This window comes from Panicum virgatum, chromosome 6K (genome assembly GCF_016808335.1).
Source record: "Panicum virgatum strain AP13 chromosome 6K, P.virgatum_v5, whole genome shotgun sequence".
In the NCBI taxonomy this organism is placed as follows: domain Eukaryota; kingdom Viridiplantae; phylum Streptophyta; class Magnoliopsida; order Poales; family Poaceae; genus Panicum; species Panicum virgatum.
The window spans coordinates 44,619,435-44,639,099 of NC_053141.1; the positions used below are offsets into that span (position 1 = coordinate 44,619,435).

Consider the following 19,665-nt stretch of genomic DNA (forward strand, 5'->3'; position numbering starts at 1 on the left):
CGTAAAATAAATCAGCCGCGACCCGCACGCATGCCCTTTGGCGTCGTCGCCGTGCCTAGACCTTATACAACCCTTTTCCGGTTCGCGTCGCATCACGTGCGTGGGCGCGTGGCTTGACGATGGTGCGGCTAGGGCGCTACACGGTGGATCTTTGTGTTCCATAAAACCGCGAACCCACACGTCGAGGACACAGCATCATCGTCAACGGGCTGGTCAGAGTTGCTGCACTGCCCGTTTGTTAGCAGCAGTGTAGTCAGTAGAGAATTGCTACCCATTTACTCAGTCTGTCCGCGCCCAATGATGTCACGATGGCAGGAGATCGATAAGCAGGTTGACATGACGAAATGCCTGCACGCAAATAGATCCAACAACCACCGCCACGGATGACGGGATGAGCAAAGCATCATTCCGTAGCAACATCTGCACCGCTTGTTGGTCGATCGAGCACGCAGCAGAACCGCTCATCATCTCATTTTGGATCGGCACCCTGAAATTCAGGGCCTGAATAATAATATGGTGGTTACTACTACTAGTAGTAGTAGCTTGAGAAGGCTTTGTTTATCTGCGTTGCGTTGCTGTGGTCATCACGTCGTCGTCGTCGCCGTCCTCGGTTAACCAATCATGGCAGGTTCTCATTAGCTTATTCGGGCAGGTTAAGCTCGAGACAACGCGATACGTGCAGCATCAGGCGAGCTCCCCAGATCGGAAAATATATATTGTCATCTGATCCAATCTTTCTTCTAGCTTGTGGGTTCCTCAGCCCACGACCAAGTCTTGGCATTGACTCCGCAGATGCCATTTTTGCAGGAGCTAATCAGCGAGGGCCACGTTGAGTTGTGCACGGAATCGTCTCCTTCCGCGTCAGCTTTCTTTTTTTTTTTGAAAGGGGATACACCGGCGATCTGGTCAACTCGTGCCGCCTCTACCTTGAGCTCCCTTTCGTTTCGCATTTGCCTCTCTCCTTTTTCTTTGGCCGTGTTTAGTTACTACAGGGTTTTTTTCGCGCACGTTTCTCGAAAAGAGAATCTCGCATGTATGGAGTACTAAATGAAGTCTATTTGCAAAATCTTTTTAGGGATGGGTGTAACTTTTCGAGACTAATCTAATGACGGTAATTGATTAATGATTTGCTACAGTGATGCTACAGTACCGTCCTCTAATCACGCGGTCAAAGGCCTCATTAGATTCGTCTCGCGATTTATACGGGGGGGTTGTCGAGGTGGTTTTGTAATTAGACTTCATTTACTACCCCTAATTAGTGGTCAAAAGAGTAAAAAGTTTCCATAAAAAATTTTACACCCCCAACCAAACACGGCCTTTAGCAAAAGAAGAGCTAGTAGAAAACCAGGAGAGACGACCTGCCCGTGTGCCAACTCGGACGCTTGGTCTCGCTCCATGGCGTATGCACCCGTAGAAAGGCAACACGTGGCCCCGGACACGGACGCATCAGGTGTCAACGCCGAGGCGCACTCGTGGCGCGGGGAGCGTCCCTGGATCCGCATGCGTCACGGACGGGGACAGGCGCAGGCCCGGCCGCCGGCCAGGGGACGAGGCGGGCGCGCGCTCGATAAAACTAAATCCGGCGGCCGGCGTGGAGGCGCACGGAGCACCACCCTGCGCGCGGCACGTCGGCTTCCCCGGCGTTCTCGCGCTGAGATCACCGTGGTGCGCCCGGCACCCCTGCGGCTCGGTCCGCAGCGGACAAGGACGGACGCCACACCCACTGACCTTACCCGAGGCGCGCCAACGCCGCACGCGACGCGACGAGACGCCCCGAGCCGTTGCCCCCCCGTTCGCGGCGTTGCCCATGCCCGCGGCTAGCTAGCCGGACCCCACCGGCGCGGGCGATTGGCCCGTGGCGAGCCAGGTGGCGCTGGTAGTTGGGGGCCGCTCCACCTACCCGGCACCGGCAGGCGGCAGCGGCCATGCCCAATTGCCCATCCCCGGCCCCGTCGTCCCACGCCGGCCGCGTCTCCTGCGGCCCTGCCTCGGCCGCGCGAGCGAGACAGCGACGCGCACGCCCGCCGCCCCTCCGCGCCAGGCACCCAGCCACGGCCGGCCGCCGCGGCGCTGCCGTACGCGCCCGCTCGAGGGCGTCGCGCGCGCGGCGACACGTCCGTGTGGCTCCCGGCGTGCTCGGTTGACCTGCGCGGCCACCACCCTTGTTCCCCTCTGCAACGTGGGGGGTCTAGTTTCGGCTACGCGGGCGGTGCCAGCCATTAGGATACGGGTAGGGTGGCGACGCTGGCGCCCGGCCCGGCTTTCGGCCTACCACTACACCTGTGGGTTCATTTTCGGAGTGTTCACTAGCCGAGATAACCAAAGCTGCTGCTGCTGCTTCTTCCTCCTCTCACTTTTTTTTTACTGCCAGTAGTAGAGTGTGAGTGAAGGCTGTTCCTCGCTATGCAAAGCTGGCCAGCTGCACTAGTACAGAATAGGGCTTCAGTCCCGATTGCCAATAGGCTTTTATCCCGGTTTTTCAACCGGGATTGAGCATCCGGGATAAATGTCCTTGTCCATTTGTCCCGGCAGCTCACGACCCGGGACAAATGATATTTTTGCAAAATAAAAAAATTCTCGCAGGCCCGACCTCGCCTGCGGTTCGCCCACATGCAGGCTCCCACTTTTCCAAATCTTTTATTCTCAGTGACAAAATCATTCAAGAACCCAATCACAATCGAAATCCACAAACAAATCATGCGTATTAATCCATACCAAATCATTCACATAATTTCAATTTCAATCCCAGAATCATTGAAGAAAAAAAAGAAAAAAAAGGAACGTCGTAGCCCAGTGCCGCCTCCACTCGCCGCAGCCTCAGCTCGTCGCGGCCCCGCACCATGGCCGCCGGGCACTGCTCGCCGGATCCCGCGCCGCTGTGTGGTCCCAGCGCCACGGCCAATGCTCCGCCGCAGCCGCCGCCGCCCCCGCGCTGCCACGGGCCCGCGGGCGCTGCTCCGCCGCGGCCCCGCGCCGCCGCCGCCGCCGTGCGCTGCTCCGCCGCGGCCCCGCGCCGCCGCGGGCACAGCTCGCCGCCGCCTTGCGCCGCGGCTCTCGCCGTCGCCTTGTCCCGCAGGCACAGATCGACCTCATCCCCAAGCCAGAGGAAGAAACGAGAGCGAGGAGAGGGAGAGGAGAGGGGAGGGAAGAAGAAGATAAGGCAGGGAATTAATGGATGGTGTTTCGGCAGGGAGGGGAGAGATAAAACATATGGACAAGAGTGTTGTATCCCGGTCCTTGGCTACACCCGGGATAGATGCACTTTTTTTTGTCCCGGTTGGTGGTTCCAACCGGGACAAAAGGCCCAAGTCCCGGTTGGAGCCACCAACCGGGATGAAAAGATATTTTTTTGTCCCGGTTGGTGGCTCCAATCGGAACAAAATGCCCCTGACTCTCCTCCTGCCGGGCTAGCCGTTGGACCCGGGACAAAAAACCCCATTTGGTCCCGGGTCCAACGGGAGCCGGGACAAAAAAAAAAAAAGTCTGGAACAAAGTAGTAGTGCTGGGTGCTGGGTGATCGAGTGGTCGGTACCCGACTTCTAGCTAGCTAGCGAGCCGCACAGCTCGGCTGGTCTAGCTCGTCCTTTTCGCTTTCTTTTTGGGCACACAGGTATGTAGCCGTAGGAGGAGAAGGTTGCTTCCAGCTGAAAAGCCGTAAATGCAGGGTGTGTTTAGTTCTATCTCGTAAATGCAAAAAAACCGTAAATGCATTAAAGTGAAAAGAAATCTTGCTAATTTGAAGTATTAAATGAAGTCTATTTATAATTTTTTTACATGGATGAGCTGTAAATCGCGAGACGAATCTAATGAGCCTACTTAATCCATGATTTGCAACAGTGATGCTACAGTACCATCTGCTAATTATTGATTAATCATGAATTAATTAGCATCATTAGATTCGTCTCGCGATTTACAAATCATCTGTGCAAAAAGTTTTGTAAATAGACTTCATTTAGTGCTTCAAATGGAGAAGATTCAAAACGCAAAATGTTTTTGCGTTTACACCATACCGAACTAAACACAGCCTCAGTCCGATCCTCACGTGGAATCGTCGTACAGTAGTCATGTCATCACTCACTCATGCCATTGTTTGTACGGCCAGAATTAGTTATCTGAACATGCGCCAATAAACAAGAGAATTCTGTCACCGTTCCAGCATCAAAAAATTGAAGAGAGGCGGCAATAATTCTGTAAGATAACAGCATTTCCTCCATGATTGATCTGAAGACAGGACTGTGCGCACAAATCATCTCCCAATTATCAGCAGGGCCCCTCACTCGGCCATCTGCGCTTGCAGCATCATCCTTATGCCAAGGCAACGTCACGGCCAGATCGGAAAAAAGATCAAAAGCGCCCCGGCCCCCGAGGTCCGCAGCCCCACGATATTCCCAAAGACTTTTTACCACCACTCACCGATGGCTGACAGCCACGAGTGGAGACTTCGAGCGGCCATCGGCGCCCCCAAAGCCGCCGGCCGGTGCGCAGCGCGAGGAGGATCCGCCGCCGCCCGGTCACATCGGAGTCGGTCGTGGAGGGAGGCGGCAACAACCGATGCCGGGGGGGGGGGGGGATCCGTCACTTGAAAGGGAGACGAGAAGGGGTCCTGGGCTCGTGGCTGCGTCCGCCTTAATGGTGGTCGGTCGGCACCTGCACAGTTTCCATTTTTTCCCGGCGAGGCTGACCTGACAGCAGCCCGGCTCCCAGATAAATTCAGAGCGCCAGGAGAAGACCGACCACGGAGGGGGTGAATCGGCCAAAGCCAACTGTCAGGATCAGGTTCGTTTACCCGAATGGCAACCGGATTACCGAAAGCGAGAGGCCGGCCGGGAGGCGGAAAGGTGAGATCGATCGCCGGCGCCGGGCCGCCGCCGATGTGGAAATCACGCAAGTGGGGGCGCCGGGCTCGCTGCTGCGGAATCTCGGTGGACCTGGTCTAGAGCCTGTTAGAAGCGACGTGGACGACGGACCGGGGAGATGGCAAAGCCATTGTCAGGTGCTTGGAGCTAGTAGCCAGCATCAGGTGCTTGGAAAAGGATTGGGAACAAAGAGCTCGGCGCGGTTAGGTTTGGGGAGATTTGGAGAGACTAGGGTTTTTAGTAGTAGATAACAAATGCGTATTGGGATTCTTTTGTCGAGCCTATGTCACTAGGCTATCTTGGTGTGATGGGATTACCGACTTATCGTTATCCTGGAAATAAAGTTGCGCAATGCAAGTGATGATGAAAATATTGGTAGAATCTATAGGGTTTTAGCAACCCAAGTGTGTAGAGACTTCTGTTGTGTGGATTTGGTATTAAATAAAATCTTATTTTCAACAATAGTAATTTCTCATTTTTTTAAAAAAAATTAAACAGTACAACTGGTGTATCAGAAAAAGTGAGATTGAATTTGAAGTAAGGAGGGAGCGATTGAAATGTCTCTCGTGCTCCATCCCGGATAAAAAAGCATAGTGTACAATAGTAACCATGAGAAACAGTTTTCAAAGCTTGTGATTTTAAGGGGGAAAATAGCTTAATCTATGGAAGATAAACGTTTGTAATTTTTTCAAATAATGAGAAATTTCAGTAATATGCTATTTTGTTTCCATACAATTTTTGATCGCAACATAATTATTCAAACACGTGTGTTGCCGGCCGCACTCCTGCACTCCCGCACCTTCCATTCCGTCGTTACGGCGAAGGACAGAGCATATGAATTGCGTGCTCAAAACCTCTGCCATGCCACCGCCGCGCCCCAGCCGGGCGGGGACCCTGCCGTGCCCACTGCCCATTGGCCGTGGTCCCGGTCCACGAGGCATCCACCCATATAAACCCGCGCGTCCAGTCCACGCCCTCACAGTGCCCTCCCCTGCACGCTGCACGGCCCCGCCCCTGCCCCCTCCGCTCCCGCAACGGGTGGCCTCCGTTCCGACCCGGCGACGCCCCACCTCCTCCCTCTCCGGCGCTCGCCTCCCGCTCCTGCCCCCTTCGCCGTCCCCGCCTCGCTCCCAAACCCGAATTCGAGCCCCAGTCTCCGCCCCGCCCGGCATGGAACCGGACGACGACGCGGCCGCGGCGGGGGCGCAGCGGAAGGGCGCCGGCTCGTACGGCCAGTCGCTCCCGCGCGCCACGGAGTCCGCGCCCGCGTGCGCCCTCCGCGTCGCGCCGCGCGTGCACAGCTTCGGCGACGGGCCCGCCGCCTCCCCGGCCCCGGCGCAGCGTCACGACCCCGCGCGCTGCGCGACGTTCCCCCAGCGCCACGGCGAGCCGGCGCACGCCCCGGCGACCTGGGTCGGCGGCGGGCTGGAGCCGGCCTTGTCCGACTACGGCGGCGGCGCGGGCGTCGGCGGGGCGGCGCTGCCGGAGTTCGTCGGCGCGGGCGGGGGCGAGGGCATCTTCCGCGTGCCGCTCCGCGCCGCGGTGCACCCGGGCCGCCCGCCGCCGCTCGAGGTGCGGCCCCACCCGCTGCGGGAGACGCAGGTGGGCGCGTTCCTGCGGACGCTCGCGTGCGACCCGCGGCGGCGCCAGCTGTGGGCGGGCGCCGAGTGCGGGGTCCGGGTGTGGGGCCTCGACGAGGTGTTCGACGGCTGGCCCGGCGACGCCGCGCGGCGCCGCGGGGACGAGGGGAGCGCGCCGTTCAGGGAGTCCGTGCCGGCGCCGCCCGCGCTCTGCGCCGCGGTGGACGGTGCCAACCGGCTCGTGTGGACGGGGCACAGGGACGGCAGGATCAGGGCGTGGCGCATGGACCTCGCCACGGCCGCTGGAGTCGGCGGCGATGCGCCTTTGTTCAAGGAGGCCCTCGCGTGGCAGGCCTTCAGCCGCTTGCCCGTGCTCGCCATCGTCGTCACGTCGTACGGTGAGAAGCTTTGCTTGATCATCTCGTTTGATTCCGCCTCGTATTGATTGCTTCTAGCAATTAGGCGATCCCACCTTTTTGGTGCCAAAAGGTGTGCCGGTAATTGGAAATGTTTAGGTTTAGCTGGTTTCACGTGACTGAATGGTGGTAGCTTAGCGAAGACGTTTGGGGACAGTCAATAGTTATTGACTCGATGCTAAATGAGAATTTCGAACCACAAATTAGACGGCCATGTTGCCACCGTTAAACCTTAGGTATACAGTACAATTGTTGTCTTGTGCCGAGTACTTTACTACTTTATGGCCAAGCTTTGTAGCTTTGTATGAGGTGGGGACATCTACATATAGAATACTAGCGCTACAAGTTATTCTCGAATGGTGTCATTCCCTTGTCTTTTGTAGGTGAATATGCATGGATTTGATGCGTTTGGCACCTTACTAGCTGGAGCAGTTTTGGCAGGTAGAAGTAGCCTTTGTGGTGTATTATCACACTGAAATGAATTAGCCTGTGAAATCTCAAACTCTCATTCGTCGACAACTAATTTGCATAATCCGAATAAGTCCTTTTGTTGCTAAGATTTCCAATGATGTGTTCCATGATCTGTATCGGAGCTGAAAGTTATCCAAATTAATTGCTTCACCAATCTCTTGGAAACAGGTGAAATATGGTCAGGATCTGAAGGGGGTATCATGAAGGCATGGCCTTGGGACGCTATTGCTAAGTCCCTCTCTCTGACATTAGAAGGAAAAGATATGGCTTCCTTGCTGGTTGAAAAAGCTTATATCGACCTTAGGAACAACGCTACAGTCGGTAACATGTGCTCGTTGCCTGCTGCTGATGTGAAACACATGCTTGCGGATCATTGCCGAGCGAAAATTTGGAGTATAACAAGCATGACATTTGCTCTTTGGTATGCTCTGATAGATATAGCTATATTTCAACAGTTGTCTCAAGTTCATTGGCCAATACTTACTTTCATATTATTTTTACAGGGATGCTAGGACTAGGGAGCTTTTAAAAGTATTTGGCATCGATGGCCAAGTCGACCTAGCTCGGCTAGAAGCTCCAGTGATGCCAGAACAATTCATAGAGGAAGAGATCAAAGTAAAACCCACAAAGAAGGAGAAACCACAAGGTTCTTTCACATTTTTCCAGAAATCTAGGAATGCCCTGATGGGGGCGGCCGATGCTGTACGCAGAGTTGCAACAAAAGGGACATTTGTGGAAGATAACCGGCGAATAGAAGCTGTGGCTCAAGCAATGGATGGGACAATTTGGTCAGGTTGCACAAATGGATCTATTATTGTGTGGGATGGAAACGGGAATAAACTGCAAGACATCCATTATCATAGTTCTTCTGTTCAATGCATAAGGACACTTGGAGAAAGGGTGTGGGTGGGTTATGCCAGTGGCACTATTCAAGTCATGGATGTTGAAGGTAACCTTCTGGCAGGATGGACTGGACATAGCTGCCCAGTCATAAATATGGCAATTGGTGGTTCTTACATCTTTACTCTGGCACATCATGGTGGTATTCGAGGATGGCCTCTAACTTCCCCAAGCCCTCTTGACGATATTCTACGGACTGAATTGGCTAACAGGGAGCTGTCATATACAATGATAGAGAACATTAAAATACTGGTTGGAACTTGGAATGTGGCGCAGGAGAAAGCTTCTTTTGAATCACTTCGGTCATGGTTGGGTAGTGCTTTGTCTGATGTTGGGTTAGTGGTTGTTGGCTTGCAAGAGGTCGAGATGGGTGCTGGAGTTCTTGCCATGGCTGCAGCCAAAGAAAGTGTAAGATTACTTTACCTCACCTTGGTTATCTCATTTCTTGCTATGCATTTTAGTTCAATCAAGCAGGAATATATTATTCATATACGCAATGGTTACAAGAAAAAACTGAAAAAAAAGTTCTGCTTTTAAGAATTTTAAATTTCTGCATTCCATCTGTTTGATATATTAAGATAGGATACTTCCTCTTGCCTTATTCCAAAATATATAGCCTCTTTAAAAATAGAGGTACTATTTGGTGAATGTTTCCATCTAATACCATTAATTAACTAAACTATTTATTTTGTTTGCGCCATTTTACAAAATGGACGGGGTATTGTTTACTTGTCTATTTTCTTGTCCATGGTCCTCAGTGTTGGAGTATATTGAGCCTATGTATAGTGGCCCATTAGGAGGCCCATGTATAGGTCTATATATACCCACCCATCTAGGGTTTGGAGTAATACAAGACAATTATTCCCTCCAATATGGTATCTAGCCTACCTCTCCCTCCCTTCCTCTAGCCGCTGGCACCACCAGCCGCCGCCGCCGCCGCCGGCGCCATGGCCGGCCGGCCACTGGTGCTGCCGCTGCCTCTCTCCTCCTTCCCTCCCCTCTCCTCCCTCCCTTCCCTTTCCAGTAAGCCGGCGCCGGTCCACTCCTCTGTTCCTGCAGGCGCGGGTGCCTGGATCCAAGCCGTGGACGCCGCCGCCTCCTCTGCTTGGCCGCGCCACGCCGCCGTCGCCCGGGCCTCCACCGCGGCAGCCGCGCCCGCGCCGGCCGCCGTGACCTCCTACATGGGCGCCGCCACCCCTTACGCCGCCGACGCGGCTGGCCCGCGCGCGGGCCCGGATCCCGCGGCCTGCGACGCGCTGCCGCCGGTGGAGGGCCCGCGCGCCGCCGCCCGGGTCCATGGTGCGGATCCGCGGCCTGGGATGGGCCGCCGCGCGGATCCCGCGGCCCTCCCCTCTCCTCCTTCCCCTCTGCTTGCGGGTGCAGCGGCCGCCGCCTCCCCTACTCTGGGTAGTCTGGGCGCCGGTGTTGCTCGACCTCCGCAGGCCCTCGCGCTGGCCGCTGCCGTCCCTGCCTCTGCGTGGATCCCGGCAGCCTCTGCTCTGGGAGCCCCGCGCCCGCTGGCTCCAGCCACGGGCGTCCTTCCTCTCGGCGCGGGTCCCGCCTCCCCTGCCACCTTCATGGCTGCGCGAGCCACTGCTGTGCCGACGCCGCCAGCTCCTGTCGCCACGCCGCCGTCGGACCGGGTGTCCAGCGCGTCCAGGAGCGCGCCCACGGCGCCTCTGCCCGTGCCCGCGCCCGCGCCTCAGGCCCCGTCCGCCGCCCTTCTGGCCGGATTGGCTTTCCACGGCGCCGCTCCGGGTGCTACCGCCGCGCACGCCGTAGCCGCCGCGGGCGCCGGGCGCGCCGCGGGTGCCGCCGCACACGCCGCCAACTCGGCTGCAGCCACCGCCGCCGCCCTGGGTGCGGGCGCCGCGGCCGTGGGCGCACGCAGCGCCGCCGCCGCCTACGGCGCGGAGGCTGCGGGCGCGGGCGTGCCAGCCGCCGGCGCCGCCCGCCTCGCGGCCGCCCTGGCCGCCGAGCATCCGCGCCGGCTGCCATCGCGCACGCCGTCGCGCCCAGGGACCCCGCGCGAGCCGCTGCCTCCCTCGCCGCTGCATGGCCTGCGTTCGGGATGCCCCCCGCGGACGCGCCATTCGCCGCCGCCGCCTTCAGCGAGCAGCCGATCGCCGCCGGCGCTGCTACGGCCGAAGCTGCTCTCGCCGCGGCCCTCCTCGCCACCAAGACCCACCAGACTCCGCCCTCTGGATCTAGATCCCGGACCGACCCCCTCCTTGGTGCTCCTATCACTGGCCAGACCGGGAGTGGGGGAGGCCGCGAGCGTCGTCGTCGGAGCGGACATGGTGGTGGTGCTGGCGGTGCTACCTCTGGTGGTACTGGTGGAGGCCGTCGGGGCACTCTGACCCCGACTCCGGCTCCCACTCCTGCTCCTGGCCCGATGTGGCCGTTTCAGGGTCAGCCGCAGCCGGCGGCCATGCTCGCCGCTGCTGCTCCCCTGTTTGTGCAGTCCTTCAGCGCCATGGGGCGAGCGCCGCAGGTCAGCACCGAGTGGATCGCCGACTCGGGTGCCTCCTTCCACCCCACCCCACATGCCGGTATCCTCTCTTCTGTCCGACCCCCACACCCCTCTTGTCCTTCTTCCATCATGGTTGGTGACGGGTCTTACCTTTCTGTCACCGCCGTGGGTTCTGCTCCTGGCTCTTTTCGTCTTACCAATGTTCTTATTGCTCATCAGATGGTTCATAACCTTCTTTCCATTCGTCAGTTTATAGCTGACAATTCTTGTTCCATCGAGTTTGATTCTTCTGGCCTCACTGTAAAGGATTCGGCCTCCCGGCGTCCGCTACTCCGGTGTGACAGCACGGGGCCCCTTTACACCCTTCGCCTTCCTTCTTCCGCTGCACCACTCTCGTCTTCTTCTTCGCCCTGGCCGTCTTGGTCTGCCGCTTTTGCCACGACGCCGTCTCCCACCACCTGGCACCGCCGTCTTGGTCACCCTGGCCGCGACGTTCTGGCAAAGCTCAGTCGTAGTACCGATGTTCCTGGTACTATGGCTCCTGCTGAGCCCCTCTGCCATGCGTGACAGCTCGGTCGTCATGTTCGGCTCCCTTTTTCATCATCTTCTTCGCATGCGACGCATGCCTTTGACCTTGTTCACTGTGACCTGTGGACCTCTCCTGTACTTAGCCTTTCTGGTTATAAGTACTATCTGGTGGTGGTCGACGACTTCTCGCACTACTCTTGCACGTTTCCTTTGCGCGTCAAGTCTGAGACCTTCACCACCCTCCTCCACTTCTTTGCCTGGGTGTCCACTCAGTTCGGCCTCACCGTTAAGGCCGTCCAATGTGACAACGGGCGGGAGTTCGATAACTCCACCTCCCGTTCCTTCTTCCTGTCTCGGGGTGTTCAGCTACGTATGTCTTGTCCGTATACCTCCTCAGAACGGCAAGGCTGAGCGGATGATTCGCACGACGAATGACGTTGTGCGCACCCTTCTGATCCAGGCTTCTCGGCCCCCGCGCTTCTGGACTGAGAGTCTCCACACCGACAAGGGGTACCGATGCTTTGACCTCATCTCTCGCCGCGTTCTGATCTCCCGACACGTCGTCTTTGACGAGTCGGATTTCCCCTACTCTACCTCCTCTACACCTTCTCCTGACAACGAGCTGGCGTCTCTGTTTCCGACTGACCCGGTGGTTCAGCCACCGTTACCTGTCTGTCCTTTTCCTGCAGGTTTTCCCGGGACGCCGGCACCGTTTCCGGTGATCCCTGCTGCGCCGAGTGCGGCCCCGGTGTCCGCGGTCGCGCCACACGCGGCCCTCGGACCTCCGGTCGTGCCGCGCGCGGACCCGGTGTCTCCCGCTGCGCCACGCGCAGCCCCGGTGCCTTCACCTGCACCTGAGCGGTACGCTCAGCTGGTGCAGGTGTACCGGCGTCGCTCGACGACGAGCCCGGCGCCGCAGCGGTACGCTGAGCCGGTGCTGGTGTACCGGCGTCGTTCGGCGCCGACACTGGCGCCGCCTCCTACTCCGGAGGCTCCTGCGATGCCACCGCCGCCTCCTCCGGTTCCCTCTCGAGCCGAGCCGGAGGTGTACCACCCGCCGGTCATCCATCGGGATCCTCGGCATATCCATCCCATGGTGACTCGGCGGATGGCGTCCCAGGCCGCGACTCTCTCTGCCACCGAGGGAGAGCCGTGGGTCTCTCCAGTACCCTCCTCTGTCCGCGACGCCTTGGCGGATCCTCACTGGCGTCGCGCGATGGAAGAGGAGTACGCGGCTCTTCTTGCCAACTAGACGTGGGACCTCGTGCCGCGTCCGTCTGGTTGCAATGTGGTGACTGGCAAGTGGATCTGGACGCATAAGCGTCGAGCTGATGGCACACTGGAGCGCTACAAGGCTCGCTGGGTTCTCCGGGGGTTCACTCAGCGGCCTGGTGTGGACTATGATGAGACCTTCAGCCCGGTCGTGAAGCCCGCTACGGTGCGCACGGTCCTCTCGCTTGCGATCTCGCGCACTTGGCCTGTGCACCAGCTGGACGTGAAAAATGCGTTTCTTCACGGCACCTTGTCAGAGACTGTATACTGCTCTCAGCCAGCGGGATTTGTGGACTCGAGTCGTCCGGATATGGTCTGCTGGCTCAACAAGTCTCTCTATGGACTGAAGCAGGCTCCTCAGGCTTGGTACTCTCGGTTCGCCACGTTCTTGCTGACATTGGGGTTCACCGAGGCCAAGTCTGACACGTCTCTCTTTGTCTACCGCCGTGGGGATGAGACTGCCTATCTGCTGCTATATGTCGACGACATTGTGCTCACAACCTCCAGTCAGCAGTTACTTCAGAGTGGCATCTCCTCTCTACAGTAAGAGTTCGCTATGAAGGATTTTGGTCAGCTCCACCACTTCTTGGGCGTCACTGTTGAGCCTCACCCGTCTGGTCTTCTCCTTTACCAGCGGCAGTACGCCCTCGATATCCTGGAGCGGGCTGGGATGACTGATTGCAAGCCCTGCTCCACTCCTGTCGACACTCAGGCGAAGCTGTCTGCTGATCTAGGTGATCCGGTGGCTGATCCTACTGCCTACCGGAGTCTGGCCGGCGCTTTGCAGTACCTCACCTTCACTAGACCGGTCCTCACCTACGCTGTTCAGCAGGTCTGTCTCCATATACATGATCCTCGGGAGTCACACCTTGCTGCGCTGAAGCATCTCCTCCGGTACGTCCGTGGCACTGTGGACCTCGGCCTGGTACTTCACCGCTCGTCCTCTGCTGAGCTGGTGGTCTACACCGACGCTGACTGGGCTGGCTGCCCGGACACTCGTCGCTCCACTTCCGGCTACGCCATCTTCCTGGGCGGCAACCTGGTCTCCTGGTCGTCCAAGCGGCAGCCGGTTGTCTCCCGCTCCAGTGCCGAGGCGGAGTACCGGGCTGTCGCTAACGGCGTGGCGGAGGCGTGTATCTCTCCACCAACCCCGTCCAGCATCAGCGGACGAAGCATGTGGAGATCGACCTACACTTCGTGCGCGACAGAGTCGCCATCGGCGATGTTCGGGTACTCCATGTACCGACTACCTCCCAGTTTGCTAACATCTTCACCAAAGGACTGCCCTCCTCGATCTTCTCGGAGTTTCGCTCCATCCTCAACGTAGCCGGTGGCTAGTTGTGGCTGCGGGGGGTATTTGTCCTTTGTACTCTATTTGTACTCTCTTCTTGTCTAGTCTTGAACACCGCTGCGCCGGTAGTTCAGACTGCGGGAGGGTGTTGGCTTTCTTGTTGTCCAGACTTGAACACCGCTGCGCCGGTAGTTCAGACTGCGGGGGGGTGTTGGAGTATATTGAGCCCATGTATAGTGGCTCATTAGGAGGCCCATGTATAGGTCTATATATACCCACCCATCTAGGGTTTGAAGTAATACAAGACAATTATTCTCTCCAATACTCAGCATCCAATGATTTATCTGTATTTGTTTGTACCACAATTCAATAATACCTTTTTTTTTGCACTCTTCTTGATGTTGTCAATAGGAAGGAATGTTGGGTTTCATCACTAAACTCTAGTTCATTGACTTCTCTTTTACTATGCACTTGGATTGTTGATGTGTGATTCTACCTCCGAGAACTGAAAGGAAAAATGACTAGGTGTACAATTTCCCTATGCATTATCATTTTACTATATGTTTTATGTTTTTCCTGCTGCTTTCAGTCCAATTCAGATGTGTGAACATTATCAGTTACCACCTTTTACTGTAGTACTGTTTACTGCTCTTTTGGTATAAATTATCTAAGGTAAATATTAGATTCAAAATATCTTGTTTATGGCCTTAGGTAGGGCTTGAGGGCAGTGCCAATGGACAGTGGTGGATAGACAATATTGGCAAGACACTTGATGAGGGGATATCCTTCCACCGAGTTGGTTCGAGGCAGCTGGCAGGATTACTTATTGCTGCATGGTACTTACTATTTATGAAATCATTTCTTAATAATTTGATCACATGATTATTAGACATTTGTACTTTCGGACTTGTCTCATATGATCTTTACAAATTTTACATTATGACTATCTGAAGGGCAAGGAATGACCTTAAGCCACATGTTGGTGATGTTGATGCTGCTGCAGTGCCATGTGGCTTTGGACGAGCTATTGGCAACAAGGTAAGTGATTGTTGAGGCATCTTCACTTTTTTGTCTTGAAGGTAACAGTTACCATTTTTTTTCATGTATGTAGTAGCATTCACCAGCCCCTAGGCTCTTCGTTCTGTGTAATATCAAATAACAAATGTTTCTGCTGGAAAAGGGGAAGCAGCAAGTGTCCACACACATTTATTTGAGTGATGGAATATGTTTTCAGTTAAAAGAATCAAAATGTGCTCCTTCTTTTATACTTCTACAATGGAGTTTTTTTTCTGCATGTGTTAGGATGAAAGAATTCAACTAGTAACACTTAATATGGAAGGTTGGAACCTCAGCAATTGGCAGGAAAAAAAAAACCCTGTCAAGCTAATAATATATTGGAAACCAGTAGTTTCTTATTATATTCACATCTGACTAAGTTGTGCTCCAAATTTCATCTGCATTTGGCAATGTATAAATAACAGGTGATACTTCTTGCAGGGTGGTGTGGGATTAAGAATAAGAGTCTATGATCGCAGGATATGTTTCGTGAGTAATCATTTTGCTGCACATCAAGAAAATGTTAGCCGTCGTAATGCTGACTTCGACCACGTTTATCGGACAATGTCTTTTAACAAACCTCATGGCTCTACAGGTATTTTGTTGTCAAATTCCCTCTTGAAAGTATTGTTGTTTATTACATTACGACACATGGCATTTGTAACACATTTTCTCTATTGTTCTACTACAGCTTCTGCGACATCAGTTCAGTTGCATAAAGCAGCAAGTGTATGTGATCTTGAAACTTTGTTACCGAACTGGCTAGGTTTTCTTATGGAAATTATGTGTATTTATGAGTGCATATTGTCATAATGGCAGGCAAACGGAAATCAAGCTGATGAAGATATACCTGAGCTGGCAGAAGCTGACATGGTTGTCTTTCTTGGTGATTTCAACTACCGACTTGATGGCATCACTTATGATGAAGCAAGGGATATGGTCTCTCAGAGGAGCTTTGACTGGCTTAGAGAAAGGGATCAACTTCGAGCAGAAATGAAGGCGGGAAATGTGTTCCAAGGAATGCGTGAAGGTCCTATCAGATTTCCTCCAACTTACAAGTTCCAAAGAAACCAACCGGGTCTCTCAGGTATTCTCTTTTATTCTTTAAGTACTTGCCAGTTAGAAAAATCTATTTTTCTTACATGGGATGTCCTTTTCTTTTCTTTTCTTTTCTCTTTTTTTTTTGTGTGCGTCCCAGTTGATTTATACAGAGTACTTCAGAGTTGAACTTATTCCACCAACTCCATGTAGGTTATGATTCAGGCGAGAAGAAGAGAATACCTGCTTGGTGTGATAGGATACTGTATCGAGATAGTCGTCCTGTATCAATAGCTGAATGCTCATTAGACTGTCCTGTTGTTGCTGCAGTTACAGCGTAAGATTATGCAGAATCTAGCCTTTGAATTTTTTTAATTTTTGTTTTGAGGGAGAGAATTACAGGGCTTATTTGATCCTTTTGTAGTATATTCGGCCAGACTTGATATACTGTTTTTGCTCCTTTGGTAGGTACGAAGCTTGCATGGATGTCACAGATAGTGATCATAAGCCAGTGCGGTGTACATTTAGCGTTGATATTGCAAGAGTAGATGAGCTGGTAAGAAGACAAGAGTTTGGAAAAATAATCGAATCCAATGATGAAAAAGTGTGCTCTTTGCTTCGGAAGTCACATATTGTTCCAGATACTATCGTCAGCACAAACAACATTATATTGGAAAATCAAGAAGATGTTATCCTTAGAATAAGTAATAATTGTGAAACAAGTAAGGCTGCTTTTGAAATCCTTTGTGAAGGCCAATCAATCACAAAGCACGATGGAACTAAATCTGAGCTTCCTCCAAGGGCTTCCTTTGGCTTTCCACTTTGGCTCGAGGTAGAACTGATCCATTTACTTTTACTCTGTGTCTACATTGAGTCGTTGATGTTTGTTTTTTAAAGAAATGATTGGTCCTACAAACATCCTTGTGCCACACCGCACTTGCTACTCAAGACATCATATACCATAGCTTCAGCTGAATGGCCTTTTTAAATTATAAAGTTAGATTCACACAACATTTAGTCTGCAGGGTACCTGTGAGACTTAGCCTGTATTCATTAAGAAAAAATATATAAAGAAAGTTAGGTCCATAGCTCTTACAGAAGAACAGTGCACCACCTCTATTCAATGTGTTCTGTTTCCACCCAGATCGTTGATCATTCTTTTGCTAGTAGGAAATTATTGTGCCTATTAGTCATTCAGTCCTGAAGGCCATTTGTAGTTATAGGGGATGTATTATAATTCTATAAACAGAAAATTTGTAGAACCAGGACCATGTGTTACTCTTATATGTGGCACATTCTGCTAACTGAAGCTCTCTTGGGAACAATTCGTGTTTTTTCTCATTCTAAGAGAAGCAAAATCTGATCTAATACAAATTGTATCAACTTGTACCAAAACAGTTACAGAGATGTTCATGTTTGGTTCGCTTTTACCATTTTATTTGAATAGTTGTTTTGCAAAGTTATACCATTGAACCAAACCACTATGCAAATACAGCAATGTATATTTAAAAAGAATTTTTCTCTTTTTTTCCTACTGTTATTCCATCTTATTATACCTTCTCTGGCTTTTAGAATAATGATAAATTCTTATCTGACCCTGTAATGTTAAATAGGTTCAACCGTCAGTCGGTCTCATTGAACCAGGGGAAACGATGGAAGTTGCAGTCCATCACGAAGACTTCTTCACAAAAGAAAAATGTTTTGACGGTGTACAGCAAAACTGGTGGTGCGAAGCCACTAGAGATATGGGAGCTGTTCTTTTGGTTAATGTCACAGGCAGCGCCTCGACTGAGACCATCACACACAGGATCAATGTCCGGCATTGTTGTCCAGTGCCCTCAGCTACCCCACCTGTTACAAACGCACCCAGTGATGCTGTGTCAGGTTCCAAGAATAACCAATCGAATCACTTACAACGTTCTGACTTTGCAAATTTTGGCAGCTCAGAGGTGCATGACTTGTGCGATGTGCCAAAACGGAACATGTAAAATTGAGTCCAGTTTCTTTCTTTTGATGCTGTAGTTCTTCTGTCCAAGTGTTTAGCCCGGTGGAGCTCAGATTTTTCTTGCCTAAGTTGGGGCAGAAATGGCTCTGCTTGTCATCCTGTTGTGTACATATGCCCTCCTGATCTCTCACCATTCTTTGTGTAGCAAAAAAAAAGGGACAAAAAAAGAAAGAAGATATGCTTAGTTTTTTTTTTGAAGAAAGAAGAGATGCATAGTTACTAGCAAATAGCAATTACCTGTAGTTAAGTTTGGGTTTCCGTTTTTATTTTGAAGTAGTACATGTGGAATTGAAATAGCAAATTATGTTGTTAGAGAGTGAGTATAATTGTAAAAAGGAAATTTGAGCTCTGATTGGTCAATAGTCTGTATACATACTTACTGCATCACCGTAGCGTGGTTTCTACACTTTTTCAGAACATGTGTCATTGGTCAATGGGATTTCTTTTCTTTTTCTTTTTTTTTTGGGTGCAGAACCTATACCAGAAATGTTCGTCCCCCCCTCAATTCCACAGCCCAGTTACAGCTCAATCTCAACTGATACTGGGCTTTCGGTTCAGAATTGTTGGGAACCTGAAAGCAGCATCCAAGCTGTCTGATGTTGCTGTCGAGTTGCATCGAGTGAGCTGATGCTTTGCTGCTACTGCACACACGCACACTTGCGTTACAGCTCAGCGAGAACTGCAGCTGCTGAGCTGCTCCTATAACAGAGCCACAGACTTCTCTCCATCGCACTCATCATGAGTCACTAGAAACCTCCGTTTGGTTTAGCTGGTGTTTCTACGGTAGGAAAATAGCAAGCACACAATACTGTAATGGATATGTTGTGTGTCTCTAAGATTTGTAGAGTCATCCGACCGTAACGCATGTTCTACAAGGAGCTCGAAATGTTCAACTTCCTGCATATTCGGCACTCCCGAATGCCCTCCAGCATCATCGATGGGAGAGGTCAGCTAGATGGAACAGCTGTGGAGGCAGAGCACGCGCATGGTGTGTAGGTGCCACGATCCACAAGCAGGCACTCTCATCCGAAGTCTGCAGCTGGGCGGGTGGAGTAGGGGTGGTCGCAGATCGGCAGCGTACATCTTCTTTGCAGCCGTGCCGCCGGTTGGGCGACGGCCAAGCAGCGCTGCGTCACTGCATCTCCCTCGAAGCAGAGGCATCAGACGCGGGCAGAGGAGCTCCGCGCTCACGAGCTCCCTGGCCACCAGCTCGTTCCTGGCAGGTGGGTAGACGTAGATGCGTCTCGACCCTCTTGGACTTGGAGCCCGTGAGTATTTTGAGTAGGGAGCCGAATGAGTATTGAGTAGCCGCATCGCTAGAGCGGAGGTTGGGCGACGGGTCACGAGAGATTGAGAAACTTCGCGATTACCTGTTAGGACCGTCAGATCAAAATCGTACGGAAGAGAAATAGTAGTGACGTGGCCGAGCGAGCGCTCGATTTTGGCCATTTTGCAGGATCGGCTTTCGTCTTTTAGAGATTTGATGCTTGGTAGTCACTTCAACCGACCTTGTCAGGCAATACAGCTCACCTCCCCGTTTGACCTGCAAATTGCTTCAGAGTTGGTCTGAAAACTTAGTTCTCAAATCCTTCTACCCACCAACACGCCAACTGAAGGTGCCACTTGAATGTTTTGTATGTTTGAGGTAGATAGAAGTTGAGCCAAGTGCAAGCCAAAAAAACTTTGCAACTCCCTATTGAATGATGGGTCATACTTACATAACCATATTATTCAGCAGTCTTGACAACCGAACAGCTTTCGTTTGAAGCTTGAACTTGA

The 19,665-nt window shown here is 53.0% G+C and overlaps 1 protein-coding gene across 2 annotated transcripts; it reads left to right on the top strand.

Moving 5' to 3' along the window:
* Positions 1–5,842: 5,842 nt before the first annotated feature.
* LOC120712915 (type II inositol polyphosphate 5-phosphatase 15-like) lies at positions 5,843–18,305 on the top strand. 2 transcript variants are annotated; one of them, XM_039998844.1, is made up of 12 exons: positions 6,758–6,834; positions 7,236–7,293; positions 7,492–7,744; positions 7,827–8,631; positions 14,499–14,623; positions 14,741–14,825; positions 15,285–15,438; positions 15,535–15,572; positions 15,663–15,930; positions 16,095–16,218; positions 16,350–16,713; positions 17,495–18,305. In XM_039998844.1, the coding sequence occupies exons 2-12, from the start codon at positions 7,242–7,244 to the stop codon at positions 17,867–17,869; spliced, it is 2,643 nt and encodes an 880-aa protein (XP_039854778.1). In that variant the 5' UTR covers positions 6,758–6,834; positions 7,236–7,241; the 3' UTR covers positions 17,870–18,305. The 2 variants fall into 2 exon arrangements, with proteins under 2 accessions (XP_039854777.1, XP_039854778.1); XM_039998843.1 differs by lacking the exon at positions 7,236–7,293 and having other exon boundaries at positions 5,843–6,834.
* The last annotated feature ends 1,360 nt before the right edge of the window (positions 18,306–19,665 follow it).